This window comes from Phaseolus vulgaris, chromosome 2, assembly GCF_051622355.1.
Source record: "Phaseolus vulgaris cultivar YP4 chromosome 2, ASM5162235v1, whole genome shotgun sequence".
Classification (NCBI taxonomy): Eukaryota; Viridiplantae; Streptophyta; class Magnoliopsida; order Fabales; family Fabaceae; genus Phaseolus; species Phaseolus vulgaris.
The window spans coordinates 30,995,368-31,015,204 of NC_143499.1; the positions used below are offsets into that span (position 1 = coordinate 30,995,368).

A 19,837-nucleotide genomic window follows, 5' to 3' on the forward strand; every position below is an offset into this window, starting at 1 on the left:
ACATACTATATCTGATTCTTTTTCTTGCTCTCTCTTCCCGTATTCTTCACGTTTTGCTTTACGCTTTTCTTTCTCACCACTGCACACTTTCATTCTCTTGGTGTTGCTGAATTCTTCTTCATCACATTTCAAAAATTATAATCGTATTAGGAGCATGCTATGATGGATCACACTTTTACTTCATTGTGTTCAATAAACATTGTGCAATTTCTTATTGACATCACAAAACACTTGTTAGGTCTTTTCTGCATTTGTGTTGCAGGGTTTCTGTAAATGTTGAGTGCAACAAGGCTTTGCTAATGAATTAATATTTTTTTTTTCTATTTTGTGTTAGGATTTAGGATATTTTTGTTCTTTTTCTTGCTAACATCTTTCGCATTCTTATTTCATTGTATTTTGTTTTTTATTTAAATTTAATTTAATATTGTAAAATTGATTTATAAAGTAGAGTTTATATTTATTATTTTTTATCAATAATATATGGAAGATCTTTAATATTTTTTTATATTTAATAAATAAATTGTTTGTAACTCCTCAATGTGTTTCTCCCATGATCGAGCCCAGCCCAATACAAGATGCACAAACAAAAGCATTTTGGGCCGTAATCCAAATTTCAAAATTGCAGATTATACAAGGGCTGTTTCTTCCTGCACCTCCATATATTCTTCTCCCACCTCCATACATTTTCATATTTTCAAAAATACCCCTCCATAATATTCTGGATTACGTAATTTGAAAGTCTTTTTTTAAATTCATAATTAACTTTCGGATTACATAATCCGGAAGTCTTTTTTCAGATGCATGATTAGTTTCCAAATTATGTAATCTGAAAGTCTTTTTTAACTTTTGGATTACATTCTCCGGAAGTCTCTTTTAAATGCATATATGGATTACATAATCCGAAAGTTATTTTATGGAGGTGACACAAAAAGTTTAAAAAGATATTTTCATGTTGTGTATGGAGGTGCCAAAAGAACCTAGGGGGATACAGGAAGAAATAGTCTTAAACAAGTCGTGGTTGGCAAAAACAAGAACACGAGAAAGGAAAATAAAATGTGAAAAATCCATCGTAGTCTAGGAACACCCACCAACAAAACTCATCAGAGATGTTACTTTTGCGAGCACAATGTAGCAAATCAATATTTGGATTTTATTAAGAGAAATGCTCATATTGTTAAGTATCTCGTGTATGAAAGAAAATTGTTTTGATTGATGTTTATTTGACAATTGTGTTTCACCTTAAATCCAATAAATATTAATATTTTAATTATTTATAAAAATTTATAATTTTTTATTTTTAAAAATAATTAATTTTTTTTATGTTTTTCTTATTTTTTTTAATTTTTCTGTTGTAAATATTAGTATTTATTCGTTGTAGTTATATTTTGACGTTGTTGTCTCAATTGTTTTAGTGGAAAAAAAATAGTTTGATTACTCTAGTTTGACCACTTACCTCTCGTGGCATAAACCATAGTATTTGGAAATAAAAATTGAAGCCTTAAAGTACATCTGGCTATAACATCCGTGAAATGAATAAATTTCTTGCCCAAAATCGACATCTGTCTCGTCCTCTTTTAATGTGTGATGATGAGATGAAGAATGTAGGGGTACCCATTAAAAACAATTAAAGGAAAAAATAGTCATAGGATTTCTTTAATCACGTGAATTCTTTATACCTTTGGCTAAATACTGTGTGATATTTTTATTTATTTTTTCTCATTTTCTTCTTCTTTTCCTTTATCTTTCATTCCCCTTTCCTTGCCTTCACTTTTTTACATTGGATTTGCATATATTCTTTCTTACTTTCACTCTTTTACGAGCGCACATGGCTTTCACCATTTGTGTTTCTAATATGTCTATGAAAATTAACTTTAAATTAAATTACATTGGAGACGACTGAAACGTTAAATAGTTACTAAATATTATTTATAAAAGAAATGTTAAATAACATTAAACACATTATATTGTTTCTTAAATTTTAAAAATTGTTAAATTAGAAAATATCGTTAAAATTTAAAAAGAAAAGTTCGACTAAAGCATGTCCTTTTAGAAAGCAAACGTGATATATTTTATGTGAAAACATTTAATGTGCTTTAATATGTAATGGAGGGATGTGCAAGTAGCTGAGATATGTGTTATGTAGTAGTCTTTTAAGTGTACTGTGAAACTAATGGTTCAATAATATTAAAATGTCACTTCGACAACTTCACATTAACTTATAATTATGAATTAATATTATAATTTTAAAATTATTTATCTCTTTATATTTCACATTTTAACAAAATATTATTTATTTTTTTAAGTATAATAAAGTGTAAGATTGTATATATGACATGGACTTGCATGCTTCATGTGAACACCTTCTTTTGTCATGTCTTCTTCCTCTGTGCACACATGCAAAACAACTTCATCACTTTTCTGCACTCTACACCCTCTTCTCCATTATAATCACTTACTCTCATTCAACCTTGTCTTTTTTCTAACTGAAAACAAAAATAAAGTAGAACATAAATATCTTCCTAGGCTGCATGATGGAGCAAATACGTGGAAGATTTCATTTGATCTCATTGTAGTCACGTTACTGAAAGAGATAAAGTGAATGGCCTAAACTAACACAGCCATATTCACGAGAGTATTAACAACAGTAAATCAAAGAAACAGAGCTAGCCAATTACTTCTGATATTGATGGGTGGATATTTTTTGTCTTCCAACTAACTTGTTTTATTTTCCTTACACCCAAGTGAGCTCATAAATAATTTGGTAAAATAAATGAGAATTATTAATAGTAGTAAAAAATGAACATGATCTTAAAATTCATACAGTAATTAACAATCAATAAAGTGAGCAAATTTGGATACTGATATGAGTTAGTACTGGTCAGGAATCATAACTGGAGGCTCAGTATCTGGTCAAGGTCGATTAAAACAACTGAAATTATTATATCTAAATAGAGAATTAACGAGATTAGTCAACAATTAAGCATAAAATAATATATTTTTAATCATGATTTAAAATCTTAATCTGATATAATAACGAAGGGTCACGATAATCATATAAATAGGCACAAATTCTAAGAATCAGATATGTCATCCTTTAGTACTAATAGCACTAAGTGCCGAACACCGAAATCTTACTTCAACGTCAGAATGTTTTTTGCAGGTGTCATCCGAACTTGGAGTTCACTGAGGCGAGTAGTAGAGAAGCGAGAGAAGTATGAAGAGATCATTCAAGTGAAAGGAAAGAAAGGTAGACTGACCAAAAAGAAGACGATCGTTCTCGTAGTTCCAATCCAGTTTCGAGAACAAAATTTATGTACACATACACAATTGAACATTCAAATTAGGAAGTTTGTTTCACCTAATCTTCACAATTTAACTGCTCAAGTGGAGATAATCAATATCTTAGAAGTTGAAATTCTTGATCTGGAAGGAAAGGATCTCAAAATAAAAAAATTAACTTTGGCATCCGATGAAACCAAAGTTTCACATTTTATAGAATATGATTCTACATACTCTTATGACAGCGAAGAAATTGCTTTAGCACTTGTTAGCAGCAGATTGATACATTTTGTCAGTGATTCACTTCGATTGATCATGAAATTTTGTAGATATACCTTCCCTGACATGATGGTTAAGCAAGGTATATTATCTACACGACAAAACCAGACAAAGTTAAGTAACAGGCAACTTCTTAATCTTTGTCACAATTAGTTCACATGTCCAATTAGTTCCTACGTAGTAATGCAGTTTGGTGGAAACTGCAAAACCATGTATCTTATTTCAGCCCTTCCATTCATTTCTCTGCTGATTCTTTCAGAAGATGATTTGCTGATAATATTATGCCTGAAAGGGGTTCCTTTAAGATGCGAATTAATGAACCAATAAAATATAAAATTTGCATCCAATGGAATTTTGTTATAAAGCTGAAAAGTGGAAATCATCATGAACAAAGCAGAGTAGGCTTCATTCTCGTTGAAAATATGCAATGGGACCAACCAGCCTGCGCGTAATGATGCTATGCAAAATAAACAAATAAAATCATTATAAAATAGCATCTACTTCTTTATGCTTCCCATTTTTTTCTTCTAAAAAATCAAGTCTTTTTCAAGTCTTTATAATACACTTGGGCAATTAGCCACGAATTAACAAAAATAGTTGGAAACTTTAACACACGGTTCTAATATACATCTAGAACTTGGAGTTCAGCTTGTAGGAAAAGAAGAAGCAGGTGGCCAAAAAACTGCACAGGTGAAATTATTGGGTAGAAGAAGAGACTATTAGACCTCCTCTATTTTATGATATAGGTATAAATGAGTGCAAATTTCAACTTATGAATCTGTTTTGTTAAATTAAGTTAGGACTAAAGTCTATTAAGATGTTATCGAGTCTATTCTAATGAGAGTTTATTGGACTTATCTTACTATCGGTCATAGTCTAACATACGAGTTGAAAAGTCTGAACGTAAGTGAAGTGTGTTCAAGATCCCTAATCGATTATAGATAAATTTATAATAAATAAGTAGATTTAAGTTTATGTTGTTACGGACACAAAGGGCAGCAAAGGAAAAAGAACTAAAAAGCAGGGATTTTTGGTAATTGGCCAGACAATTAGAAAAAGTTTACACGTTAATGAGGGCATGCACACTGAGGGTATAAGAAGAAGCAGCATAATACGTACAACCAATAAGAGGCTCGCAGGGTATGATCTAAGGGGCAGACAGGATTTGGGTATGACCTAAGGGACAGACAAGATTTGGGTATGACCTCTTTGTGATATTTTTCTTCTTCCTCTTAATCCTTCTTCCTGTAATCACCCTTTGAATATTCCTCTTTTCCCTGTAGGTTGACTCTATAGACAGTCATACAGCTACCATTCTACCCACCCTTTCACGGACATTGTTATTACCTTTTATTATTGTTCTAATTCCGAAAATTTTGTTCGCTAAGTTTTGTAGTTAGTTGAAAACCATACTTAATATATATATATCTTCACTCCCTTACCGTCTCATCTTATATTATATAAGATAGACTTAAAAAGTTCACTTTCTTTAAGAGATACTTAGGTAAGGTGAAGGTATGCATGTGGGTGGATGGATTGATTATAAACCGCAGCACTTGGAGAATGAAAAGAAACACATAGATGTTGGGCATTGGAACATGAAGTAATAAGGCGTTTTCCATTGGGCATGAATAGATGAGATGCAAAAATGTTAATGTTTGTAAAGAATAGAAGTAGAATATATGTATGTGTAAAGCGATGGTGCGGTTGAGTTGTCTTCCAATCTGGTGAGTTGTGACTGCAGATGCACGCTTGAAATTGGACCCTGCAAACTTTGGTAATTCATTGACTCATCTGAAAGTTTAGTAGCAGCATCACACCTTGCGCATTACCAGCTTTAAAGGCAAGTAAATTAAGTGGCCAACCAAACCAAAGCACCTCCTTCCTACCTCTCTTCACCAATCCAACTTTCACTTAAATCGCCCTCAACTTCCATCTTCCGCTTCTTCCTTTTTTCTCTCCAACCATCAAATTTCACCACTATTTATTATGTACAACAAAATCAACCATCTCTGCAACTATCTAACTAGTTACTCATGCACACAAATCATTTATGTCAATTTCTTCCCAAGCATTTAACAACTTTAGTATTTTGGGAGTAAATAAAAGTATTCAATGTGGTATATATGGTTAAGCACTTACTACTGTCATCACCTAGATACTACTTGGATAATTCTGGGCCCCAAACAAACCTTAATATCACCTTCCTCAAACTAACAAATACACAAATTGGTGTAACAGAAATAAAGTCTTTGGGCTAATTTGAATGCCATTAAATATGATTTCTTTGTTGCCCCCTAAATAATTATAAATATTAATTTATAATTAAATAATAGTGTACCAAAAGTTAAACCATTTATCTATTCTAATTGATTTTTTTTCATTATATTTTTATTATACGAATAAATTTCTTTATTTCTAGAGAAATTTTATAGTGAAAGGTTTTTCATCTTCATCAATAATTAATGTGCATTATTTTAATTCTAATATTAATAAATTGTTAAAAGAATTTGAAAAAAAAACCCATTTTTTAGTAACAAAAGAGAAAGTATGAAGTGTAGGCATAAAATTTGGGCATCAATATAGTTACATAAAGATTCATTTAAAACCGGTAAATGACCGTCTTTTTAAAGTGAGCACCTTTGAAATAATATATGTATTAGCTTTTTAATATATAAAAAATACAAATTAGTGTTTAAATATAACATCTCAATAATAAAACTATTTCTAATGTACAGTTAAACTAGTTCTTAAATTATATTCTAATAGTTCGCAAAATTTAACCAGTGAACGTAATTATAGAACTTTTATATATTCAGAAATTATTAAGCAAGTTTAAATAAATTAATTGTTATTATATGAGATGTTCATTTTTTTTTTCATTTTATTATGTCATGTTAATTTTAAGTTTTTTTTTTAAATTTAGTTTCACGTAAGAGATAATTTTAATTAAAATATAAATTTTTAAATTCCATGTTATATTTACATATTTTAATTGGAAGATTGAATAAAATTAAGTCTTAAATTTATAACTCTTGAATACTAGATCCTCACAGTCATAATAAATAATGAGCATTAATAATCCAAAAAAATCAGAATTTTTTTTATCAATAGTGGTGATTTTCTTTTCCTAACTATAAATATTAAAGACTTCCATTTTGGGAAGTTAATTTCTTTTAATAGTTTTTCATATTGTACAATCAGTTCTGCAAATAAATGTAGATTGCATAAGTAGCTAGCTGCAAACTTTATTAACTGACCATATTTTTATTCAAAATATCATATTAAAAATATTTTTTCATTAAAATTAAATTATATATACAATAATTCGGAATCTGAAAACACTCCTGCACCATAACTTGCCCCTTAATCTAGCTCTAACTGTCTAAGTAACTAACATCCTTTATGTGAATTCAACAAAGTGAGGTTTTGTTGTTATTTTATTTGACATATATATTTATATTAGTGTTTGAAGTTAACGTAAAAAAAACATTTTTTTTAATTAAAATAAAAAATAATAAATCTACCTAGAATTTAAATCGATACACGCAAGACAAAATAAATATTTATTATTAGCTAAAACATCGACAAATATGTAAATCATGTTAAACTTGTATACTTGATAAGAAAAAGAGTTAATAGCAGTGATTCAAGGGATTAATTTTATATTCTAAAATTTATCAATTAATTAAAAACATTTTACGAAAGATTTCAATTAGTTTTAGTTTATATAGAAGTTTATTTTTTCTTTCCTAATTTTTTTATGAAGAAATTTGTTAAAAAATACTGTGATTAACAGTTATGCACTATTAAACCAATTTTTTTTACACTGACAATCGTAAAATTTCAAGAAATTTATTATATAAAGATAGTAATTTATGTTCTATACTTAGTTATTTAGAATTTATTTATATTATATTGTTGTTGAGTAAGCATTTAGGGGAGGATTGGTTAGCATTTTTTTTGAGCTACATTACATTAGACAATGTTAAATTTTGTTGAAGAGTCGTTTTCAATTTATTATAAGAGGAAATAAGAAAACTATGGTATTAATTGGAGAGTTGGATTTTTCTTTTGTAGGAGTAATTATTCTCTTAACCCCAAACAAACCCCACTCACCAACGTAGACTTTCGTCTGCTATCACCACCATATATTGTTAATTTATGGATATGTGTTTAAAGGTGCAGTTTTTTTTAATTAAACAAAGAACAAATAAAGAAATTACACAAATCTACTTACTTCACTGGGTCCTCTGCTAATTAAAAAGTACTTAACCTTCTAAAAAGGATTATTGGATGATTATATAATCTTCTAAAAGAATCCATTTATAATAGTGAGTCACACTTTATGTCATCCTAATCACACTTGTATAACTATATACAAATTCTTTAGTCAAAGGCTATCTAATTCAATTCATTAAAGAAAATACTTACATTATTATAAATTACCTAACATGAATTAATTTCTATGAATAAAAAAATAATTTTTTTATCGACAATAAAAAATAATAAATATGAATCACTTTACGGGTGATCCAACCTTATACATGAACTCAACCATAATTTTCCTCATTAGACTTACTCCTAAGTCTGCCTATTCATAACTTTTCTAGCTAATACAGAGGAAGACATCTCGGGCAAACAATCATACAACTTAAATTGAATATGTCATGAGATCATCCTCATACAAACCAACATATCTATACACCAATAAAAAAAGGGAACAAAAATTACATCATGTACGAAATTGATTATTGATTTTTGTATCTGTACGAAATTAATTTTTGTTTTTGATTCAAACTTTAAATCATTCGTGTATATATGAGAAATAATTGAAATATGTCATTTTGTATGCAAAATGATTGTTAGTTTATTTTTTTAAAGATTGTTATTTGTTTTTCAAAATTCGTTGTTACTTTGGTTGCATTCTGATGACTATTGTAACTACTTCTAATGGGTTGATGAAGTCAAACCTTAAATTGAATCAATTTCACATACAAAATAATATCTTATTTCAATCATTTTCATATTACAAATATTTAAATGGTCTAAAGTTTGAACTAAAGTATCATAGCACATAGACCAAAAACATATTTAACCCTAAAAAAATTAGGCAGCAGTAAATATCGTTTATAATATGAGTTTTTTTACCTTACATAAAAAAACAAATATAACACACATATATATACTGAAAGTTACAAGAATATATATAAATTAACAAATAAATAAGTAAAACATGACTTTATTAAACATAAATTGGGTTTATCAAAAGAAATCGGCATTCCACCAAAAGTAATAAATCATGATTTGAATCTCATCAAAAGAAGTGTTTAATATTTGACTATGCTTTTATAAAATTGCTTGGAAAAATAAATGTTGACAAAATTAAAGAAATTAATTTTTCAAAGTACACGAAATATGAATTTGAATAAAAAAAGCAGAACTTTTAACATATGAAACAAAAGCAAAAACAGCTTGGCATACCTACTGGTGCAAATTAAAAATACGATATTGTTTTTTTTTTTAATTTCTTAAAATCGCGACATTGCTTTTTGTGAACTACATTTCTTTTTTGTTTGTTTGATAAAAATCATGATATTCTAATTAATACTAGAAAAAAGAGATTTATTTTATTATTTTAAACATAATTCTAAATTAAATTAATTCTAAAGTAATATTTGAATCACATTTTTAATTACTAATTTCTTTTACAATCACCATTGCTCTTTAAGAATACCAGGTTCTATTATAAGTTTCTTTAGTATTTTAATGCATATTTTAATATATGCTTTTAATTATTAAATTTGAACACACAATAAATATATAATCAAGAATAATTTGTCATAATCAATTTCATTGACAGGAAAACCGTTCGTCTGATAATTATATTATAGTTAATGAACACAACATTTAACAGTACTTTTGTTTTTAAAATTAGATTAACTTACACTCAATAAATATAACTTTTAGCATTAAAGTACGGTCAATTTTATTTATATTTCTATGTTTGTGCTATCAATTGTTAATTAAGGATTTAAATGTGATTTAAAATAATTAAGTTATAAACATTTATTATTTTTAATTATTAAATATTCGTTAAGCTATTCTTACACTTTACTTAAAATCTAGTTATGATTATTGTCGTAAAAAACAACAATACGGAGTAGACTTTTACAAAAACATGTAATAATGTTTGACCAAAATTAAAAAGAGTGAATCTTAATTTTGTATATCTTTCCCAAGTTCTACTTTACTCTCATGAGCTTATCAATACCGCGTATCAACAAATTGTTTACTGATATTCTTATTTAAAGATATTAATGTCAGTATCAACACAAATCAAAAGATTATGAATAATCAACCTTAAATAGAAAGCAATATTTATTATTGAATTAGGTCAATAACAATGCCAACTACAAAGAAGATAGTGTGGAGATTTTAGTATAGAGAATATACAAGAAAAAAAACAGATTACACATTAACTAAAAATACATAAGAAAGAAAAATAGATTACACACTAACCAAGAATACATAAGAAAGAAAAACAGATTACACACTAACCAATAATACACATATTCTTGACTATTTTGACTATTTTGAATGTTTTAGATCTGATATTGTTAAAACTCTTGTCTATAACAAAAATACATAGAATAATATAATATTTTTTTATATATAGTTCAATCTTCTAAAATCGGTTTATAAATTTAATTATATTATATTAAAAATAAATTTTAATTTAACTCAAAATAATATTTATCAAAATGTGAATAGTTGAAGTGCACCACATATACTTTTGTCTCGATGGAGATTTTTGTTGCTACTTACATTATGAACCACTTCTTAGAAGGAGCCAATTCCAGGGAGGATTTGAGGTTTGTAAAGAAAATTTGTCTAACTTCCCTTTCAAGGCCAAGACAATTTTTCTTTTCCCATGGATTACTCCTACGCCTTCATTTCTTCGTTATATTATGTTAATAATAATAATCAGTTAGATTCTTATGCACCACTCCATTCCATTTCCATACGCAGCCGAATCGTTGTTTTTCAATTTCATAGGAAACCGACAAAAAAGGGTATTATGGGCATATGCTAACACAAGAAGATACGTTATTGTCCGGTCCCATAAAAGCACAGGTCCGTGAAATGTTATATATAACTGAAAAAAATACACCATCGTCTTCTTTACCAAAAATAAACATTTTTCCACCGAATTGTTGCTTTAATGAAATTAAAAATTACCATATTTTAGAAACAGAAGCTTCCGCTTTAATTCAATGTATAAATATAAACATATTTTTACTTCTGTATGTCATCATCTGTTTCTTAAAAGCCGTTGCTGCAAACAGAGACGACAACAACAGAGGAGCAACGAAGCACACAACATCAGATCCACCTGATTCTGTTTTTTATCACCTCATTCTCTGTTTCCCTTCCTCCTTCTCTCTGTTTCGCTTTGGCCCAATGAGTTGAGCCACATTCAAGGAATCCACGTGCAGTGGAGTGAGTGAGTGAGTGAGTGAAGAGGATGTTTCGTTCTGCGAGATGGAGGAGCGACAAGAACAGGGTCAAAGCAGTTTTCAAGCTGCATTTCCATGCCACCCAGGTCACTTTCATATTTCTCAGTTTCAACTTTCCTTCTTCTTCTTCTTATTCTTCTCCAGAATTGTGATTGAATTGAGTGAAAAAAACAGACTCCATGTTTAACCATCAAACTTGTGGATCAATTACCACACCAGTCTATTACTCAAAGATATACAATAACTAGTTCAATGCTTGAGGGACAGTTTTATCAGCCATTGTGGTTTTATCTGTCTGGAGCAGAATTGTATCTTGAGACTCTTCATTATGTGATCTAAAGAAAAAGATACACTTTTTTTAACCCTTTTTTTAGTTTTCTTGAAAAATGAAAATGGAAGTTTGGAATAGAATCTGGATTTTGACGGTGTACTCGTAGTGATGAATTATAACGGGATGGGAATCAACCTGGTAAATGAGTTATCGTGTTTGATAATTCAATTTCAGGTGTTTCAATCTGGAATGGATGCATTGGTGCTGTCTATAGTTCCAGGGGACATTGGAAAGCCAACTACGAAATTGGAGAAAGCTACAGTTCGAGATGGAACTTGCAGATGGGAAAATCCGGTTTATGAAACTGTGAAGTTTGTTCAGGAGGCTAAGACAGGGAAAGTCAGTGATAGAATATATCACTTTTTGGTTTCAACGGTATGAATTTTTCTCCCTCTCCGTCATTTACTGTTAATTGTTTTTTTTAATGTGATCTAGTTTCCGCGTTTATGCAGGGTTTACCAAAAGCTAGTTCCATTGGGGAGGTTTCTATAAACTTTGCTAATTATGCGGAAGCCACAAAGCCCTCATCTGTCTCTCTTCCCATCAGGATTTCTCATTGCGATGCTGTTTTGCATGTTAGTATTCACTCTCTTATTTTCAGATTGTTTTTTCCCAAACGAGTTGTGGTCCAGAGTTAAAGTTACTTGAAAATTCAGGGAAAAGCTAATGAAAAACTTGAGTAAACCATAAGTCAAAGCAATGTTGATCTAGGTAAATTTTATTTGGTGCTTAAAAAACAGGTATCCATTCAGAGGCTGCAAGAAAACGGTGTTCGAAGGTACAAGGAGGGAGTTGCTTTGCTATGTTATTATTTTTACCTTTCAGGTTAAAGAGTTTGCCTGAGCTCAGTTTTTGATGATGCGGTTTCTTCTTGTTCAATAAAATTCGCAGAGAGGAAGATGAATGCCAAGTTTCCAATCTGAAATCCGATGATAGGAGCTCAAGGAGCCAATTGAACAATGGCGATACGGATGAAACCAGCAAAAGTTATTCTTCAGAAGTAAGAATTTCACCCTCTTGGGCTAAACAATTATTGTCACTCTTTTATGTCTCACCCTATATGATAACTTTTCTCTGACATGGCCTTTCGTACAAATGTATCCATGTCTTTTGTTGTTTCACAGGATGTCTCTGCCAAAGCAATTATGAATAGAACTGAATTGAGTTCTAATTACAGAACATCCAGTGGCTCTGATATCACATTGTCAAGTTCTGATGACAGCTCTGGACTTGATACACCCCGCGAAATTGGACCAAGAAAAAAGAACATTCACCTCAACACCAAAGGGTTTCTCCCAGATCCAGTTCTCCACCATGCTTCAGAACCTCAAAACCTTGCTCGCAGTGCCTCAACATCAATGGATGATGTACATCAGAGATCACACTGGGACTGGTCAGCCGGGTCGGAGCACAGGCTAAGTATAGATGATGCAACATATCATAATTCTCCTCTGAAGGAACGCTCCCAACAACCTTCCCCTTTAGAGATTGAGAGTCTCAACGCTGAAGTATCTGCTTTGGCCAGGCAGGTGGATGTTTCGGACTTGGAATTACAGACCCTTAGGAAGCAAATTGTGAAGGAATGCAAAAGAGGGCAGGATCTTACAAAGGAAATTGTTGCCTTGAAAGGGGAAAGGGATGCATTCAAGAAAGAATGTGAGAGTCTAAGGTCTTTCCAGAAACGCATGGAAGAGGCCCAAGTGAGAAACAGGTCACAATTGGAAGGTGGAGACCTTCATGCTCTTGTAGAAGAAATAAGACAAGAATTGGATTATGAGAAGGGCCTAAATGCAAATCTCCGGTTACAGTTAAAGAAGATGCAAGAATCTAATGCCGAACTAGTTCTTGCTGTGCAGGACCTGGATGAAATGTTGGAGCAGAAAAATAGTGATATGTGTAAGTGTAACCATTCCTGTGCAAACGAGCGGGATAAAAATTCCCCGGAGAAAAAGATAAACCTCTCTAAATGTGAAACGGATGATGATGATGATGAAGAACAGAAAGCATTGGAGGAGCTGGTTAAGGAACACACGGAAGCCAAGGAGACACACTTACTTGAGAAGAAAATAGTAGACCTCTACGGTGAAATAGATATGTACAGGAGAGACAAAGACGAGTTAGAGATGCAGATGGAACAGCTTGCACTGGACTATGAGATATTGAAGCAGGAAAACCATGGCCTTGCACATAAGCTGGAGCAAAGCGAACTGCAAGAACAGCTAAAAATGCAGTATGAATGTTCATCTTCTCCTTCTTCAATGAATGACATTGAAACTCACATCAAGAATCTGGAAAATCAACTAAAGGAACAATCAGAAGATTTCACAAATTCTCTAGCTACCATCAAGGCACTTGAAACCCATATCAGAAATTTAGAAGAGGAAATGGAGAAGCAAGCTCAAGGATTTGAAGCTGATCTAGAAGCAGTGACGCGTGAAAAAGTTGAACAAGAACAAAGAGCTATTCAAGCCGAGGAAACTTTGCGAAAGACCAGACTGAAAAATGCTCAAACTGCTGAGAGGCTTCAAGAAGAATTCCGAAGGCTCTCTACACAAATGACCACCACATTCGATGCGAACGAGAAGGCCACCATGAAAGCATTGACAGAAGCGAGTGAAGTGCGTGCACAGAGAAGTGTACAGGAGGAACAGCTGCATAAAGTGAAAGAAGAACTTGAGTCAACTACTGCTGAGTATGAGGTGAAACTGAACCAACTTTCCAACCAAATAGATATGATGAAAGTGCAGATACAACAGATGTTGTTGGAAATTGAGGACAAGTCCAAACAGCTTGAAAATCAGAAGAAGCACGAGGAACAAGTTAGTAAGGATTTCTCTAATGAGATCGGATTACTAAAAGCTGAGATTGGAAAGCTTAACATGGAGATTTCATGCTTACTTGAGCAAGTACAAGATAAAGAAATTTTAAGAACTGACTTGGAACTTACGAAGAAATCAGTTGACGAATTTGAGACACTTTTACAGAAAGGAACTGTGGAAAGAAATGAACTGTTGGGAACAATTAAATTGCTGAAGAAGGAAGCAGAAGGGTCACTTAATGAGCTAAACAGAATGATACATATCAAGGATGAAAAAGAAACTGAGGTCAGAGTCTTGCAGTCAGAGTTGCAGGCCATTAGAGCTCAGTACAATGACCTGAAACTCTCTTTTTCTAAGGACGAAGTGGAGAAAGAAAAACTGCTAAAGCAAGTTTTCCAGCTAAAGGGTGAATTGAAGAAGAAAGATGATGCTTTAATCAGCTCCGATAAGAGGTTTAGGGAAAGTAATGCACGCGCAACACTTACCGATGGAACTACAAATATTCTAAAGAACAAAAAAACTGCTTCAGTTACTCAGAATTCAAAGGAAATAGCCAGTCTGAGGGAGAAAATAAAAACGCTTGAGGTAAAATTTCAAATGCTTCATGCCCAAAATTTCATCTTCTATCCATTTTTAAACTCTTGTTTAATTGCTTTCTAGGGAGAAAATTAATTTACTTGTGGTAATTGAGGTGGGGTTGTTTATTGCAGGGCTTGATACAGACAAAGGAAACAACATTGAAAACTTCAAAAACTTCATTTTTGGAGAAGGAAAAGGAACTCCAGACCAAAATTGAGGAGCTGGAGAACAAAGTAGAGGAGTTCAACCGAAGTATTGATTTGCAGAAGGTATACTCATTTGTACAGTCTAACTATATTTTTGGAGAAGTTTCATTTCTTCATTTCTCATTGAACAAAACTGTTTCTTTTCACGAAGTCTGAAATACAAATAATGGCATCGACATTAGACTTTCATCATTGAATTCTTGATTTATGAAGCTATTGAATTCTTCAAACAGGTTGTTCAGGATACAAGTATTACTACTTCCAGTGAGATATCTGGAGACTTAAGGAGTACAGTTGAGCATCTCAATGCTGCTAAATTGTTATTCAAGAGGTTTGACTACTATTTTACCTTCTCAGTTTTGTCTACGTTACTCTTGAAAATTGAAATTTCATGAATTCAACCCATTGAATAGTTTAGTTATTGATTATTTTCTGGCCATGGCAGTGAGGAAAAGTTGTCAGAGAAGAAAGAAGCAGGAATCTGCATAAACGATGCTGCAGATAGCAGCCATGGTGACATATTAACTGAGCTAACATTGTTGAAGGAAAGAAACAAATCAATGGAAAGCGAACTCAAAGAGATGCAAGAGAGATACTTAGAAATGAGCCTCAATTTTGCGGAGGTAGAAGGTGAAAGACAAAAGCTTGTCATGACTGTACGGAATCTTAAGAGTATCCAGAAAAGCTAATTCTCATATCTTGTATTCTGCATTGTATAGTTGCAGAAACCAAACACATATCATTACGAATAAATTAATGTGTACAATGGTAAAATACATGTATTATTTTTTTTCCTTCTTCTTTCTTAGTCTTCATATTTGCTTCCATATGGTAAATGTGTTCCCCATTGGGCACCGTTTTGCAAAGTTATCAGTTTGTAATGTCCAAGTGTTATTTTGTTGCCAATGGTTCTCTCTTCTGTCTTTTTTGCTTTTATAAACATACACATATTATTGTATCTATAACTAGTAAAAAATCAGTTCTTTTATTGCTATAATTCGACTTATCTGACCTATATTATAAATTTTATACATTTTGGTTTTTGCAAATATATATCCGGCATCATTTAATTTTTAATTGGTGAGGAATTAAGGGAATAGTTAGGAGTTCCACATTTAGGGTGTGTTTGTTTTTAGGAAGAGAAAGGTAAAGAAAAGGGATGAATAGGAGTATTGAAGGAAAGTTGAAAAAAAAAGAAAAAAAATATAGCAAATCACGAAAAAAAAATGCATTTTTATTTTTTTCAAAATTTCTTTAGTGAAGTGAAGATATTTGGAAAGAAAGTTGTTTTTTTTTTTAAAATTATTATATATAAATTGATTATATATAAAAGTTATATTTTAATATAAATATAAGTATACTACTTAATATATATATATATATATTATAATAAAATGAATAATTAAAATAATAAATAAAAATTAATTTAAAAATTAATTATTAATATGTATTTTTATTATTATTTATTAATTTTTAAATTTTTTATATTAATTTTTTTTATAATTATTTTAAATTTATTATATCTATATCAATTCACTAACCAATTTTCATACAACTATCACATCATTCACAAACTTTAATAAACTTTCTTCACAAATCTACACTAACATACTCTAATTCAAACAACTTCACTTTCTTTTCAAATCACTCAAAATCAACTCTCTCAAATCTCCTATTGAATCCAAACACATCATTAATGAGATAAAAAAAATGCAAATAGAAAGACACACAAACTCATTCATTTAAGGTGGTGTTCTGTATTTTAAATATAGGTTGACTTGTAGTTCTAGAAACTTATCCACATATCCAAGATTAGATATTGACTTTCCATATATACCTACATTGGTATAATCATAATTATTATTTTTTTGAAAACTTTGGTAATCTGCGAATAAAAAGATATTCACCTACTTAGCGAAGTTAAATAGGTATTGAAGAATCTCAACTTTGTCTTATGAATATCTTAATCAGATATGCTATTCTAAACTAGCCATATATTCGCCTACTTGGTAACTTCCTTAGACCACACTCGGTATTTGCCTCTCACCCTCAATGTACCAACTTGTGACGTCCCAGATACACAAAAACTCATATTAATATGATCTGAACTCAATGCAACGAATTGACACTTTCAAAAATCACATGATGACATCCGATTCAGATATATACACACCATTGAAATGAATACAAAAATTATATAAAAATAATAATAATAGGTGACTTTCTTTCATCCAAATTTATTAAAAAGATAATAATTACTTTTACTTTTTTTTATTATTACTTTATATATTTCTTTGAGTTAAAAAAATATATATTTTAAACAGTATAAAATAAAACAAAATAAAAATTAAAGCAAATTTTTTAAATAATTATACATAAGAAAATTGTATGTACAAAGACAGAAGATGTTTTATTCTCTTATGTGTATAACTTCATATATAGGAAATATATGAGACTCTCTTTCTTTTCAAATTACAACCTAATTAGGCAGATCCACTCATCATGACATTCTATCATTATTAAATTTAAATTAATTGCATATAATTGGGTATAATATCGTACAATATCGTATAATATTGCATACAATAATTGCGTATAATTTTAATTTGATAATTATTATTTCCTTAATATTATATATGGATCGTTATATTATAAGAAATTAAAATAATAAAAATATAAAGAAATAAACAAAACCAATACGGTAAATTAATTTTTATTTAATAAATTTGTTTACTGTATAATTATTGATTCTTCATATCTACTTATGGATATAAATGTTTTGGTTCACATATTAATTTATAATAAGTCATGATTAGTATAGGTATTAAAAATATATTTTTTATTTTGTATAAATTTGTTCTTAGATTCATTGTAAATTGATATATGTAGTAATATAAAGAGTTTGTTTAATTTGTGATGAATATAACTATATTCTATATTAACTCTAATGTTAAATAACTTATTATTTTTTTATTGTTATTATAGATGTTACATAAAAAGATTACATTATTAAGAGATGAATTTAGATTAATATAAGAACTTACTTTATTATATTAACTTGTGTTTTATATATATATATATATATATATATATTTACGTGTTGTGAGCTTGTGTTAGAGTAATTATACTTTATATTGATACTTAAATGTTAAATATTTAAGTATAATAACTTTAATTTAGATGAATATGTAACGTATAGTTAAAATATATTATATGAGGTGTTATATTAACTCCTAACCATTCTTTCACTTAAATTTTTAGTTATAAGAGTGATTGTTTAAATTTTTTATTCCTGAGAATGGGAAGGTAAAAATAAATATGTTTGCGTTTATTAGTTGTTATGAAAATACATGTTCTTGAGTACTTTTTAAAATATGATGTCTTAAGGAATTAAATTGTTTTATTCTTAAGAAAAGAGGTGGAAGTTTATTATTTCTACATGGTTTTTGTTTAAAATAATAGAAATTAAAAGGTATATTTCTTACAAAAGTATCCTAGATATTGATATTGTGTAATTTTATTTTTTAATTATTAAAATATATAGATTTTTTTAAAATTATCAAAATAAATAAATTATGTTAAAGTGATATATTTTTATTATGAAAAAATTATGTTCAACTAACATAATTTCAATATATTTGAACTGAAGTGATACTAAATAATATAATTTTTAATATAACTAAATTTTAATTAATTTTTTAAAATGAAAAAATTTAACTATTTTAATAATTTTAAAAAGTTATTTATTTAAGTAATTAAAAGATAAAATTATATCAAATTTGTAATAGCGTTTTTTCTAAAAAAAAAGCTACAGACTCCATGTGCCTTCATTTTTCTTTTTCTTTTTCTTTCTCTCTCCATATTCTCTTCTCTCCCTTCTCTCTTAATTTTCTCTCCCAATCTTCATCTATTTTAGAATCTGATCGGACCACGTTATAGCTGACGAGTTAAGGAACATTTCTACCCGATCAGATTTTCAAACAACGTAAGTTCATTTTTACTCTAAATATCATTTGTTCTATGTTCTTCCTTAGGATTTAGTCATCAATCTTGGTAGGGTCAGTTGAGAAGTTTAATCCTCTCAACTTATTCTATTATATACTGAACTTTTGTTCTGTTTGAATAATTTGCATTAGGCCCGTAAATTTTGAAGCTTATCCAGACTGTGGAAAATAAAATTCTAGAAGTTGCTTGGAAAGCAAGCAATTGAGGTAATGGAAGCTAAATTTATTTTTTAATAGAACGCTATGCTAGAAGATCTAGATGTGGAAGGGACATGGTCCCAATATTCAATTTCTCTGGCAGGGATGTTGTGTGTTTATATATATTGGGTTGTTTGTTTATATATCATTTAAATTTGTGGAAATATTAGGTTTTGATGATTAATTATTAAAGTGTTATTTTTTTTTTATGTCAAATAGACTTTTGGATATTGTGGATCACTTTTTGAATGATATTGTATGACAAAATGGTATGGAATTGAATTCATACATTTGGGATAATGTTTGGACTGATGTTGTTGTGTATTATGTATTGATGCCTATGTGGTAACAGAGATCTCCGAGTTTCACTGATGATCTAAGCCACATAGACTAAGATATCAGGTGGTGAGAAGCTGATGAGGGAGTTCATGCACACAGTGACATATGAGATGCACGGCTTGGGTTGTATTGAACTTACCCTGATCCTTTCTGTTGGATTCGCTGGTAATCTTTGGATCAGATGTTAGTCTCTGGTAGGACTTACTCAATACGGGTCTTCTGGAAGATGTTGTTTGTTGAATATTCTGGATGTGTAGATCCATATGAGATCTATGTGATTGTT

The 19,837-nt window shown here is 29.9% G+C and overlaps 1 protein-coding gene across 1 annotated transcript; it reads left to right on the plus strand.

Moving 5' to 3' along the window:
• The first annotated feature begins 10,739 nt into the window (after nt 1-10,739).
• Nucleotides 10,740-16,010, plus strand: LOC137811400 (uncharacterized). The gene is made up of 9 exons (XM_068613132.2): nt 10,740-11,164; nt 11,584-11,784; nt 11,862-11,984; nt 12,150-12,187; nt 12,301-12,409; nt 12,534-14,813; nt 14,939-15,076; nt 15,247-15,344; nt 15,459-16,010. The coding sequence occupies exons 1-9, from the start codon at nt 11,087-11,089 to the stop codon at nt 15,700-15,702; spliced, it is 3,309 nt and encodes a 1,102-aa protein (XP_068469233.1). The 5' UTR covers nt 10,740-11,086; the 3' UTR covers nt 15,703-16,010.
• Nucleotides 16,011-19,837: the final 3,827 nt, after the last annotated feature.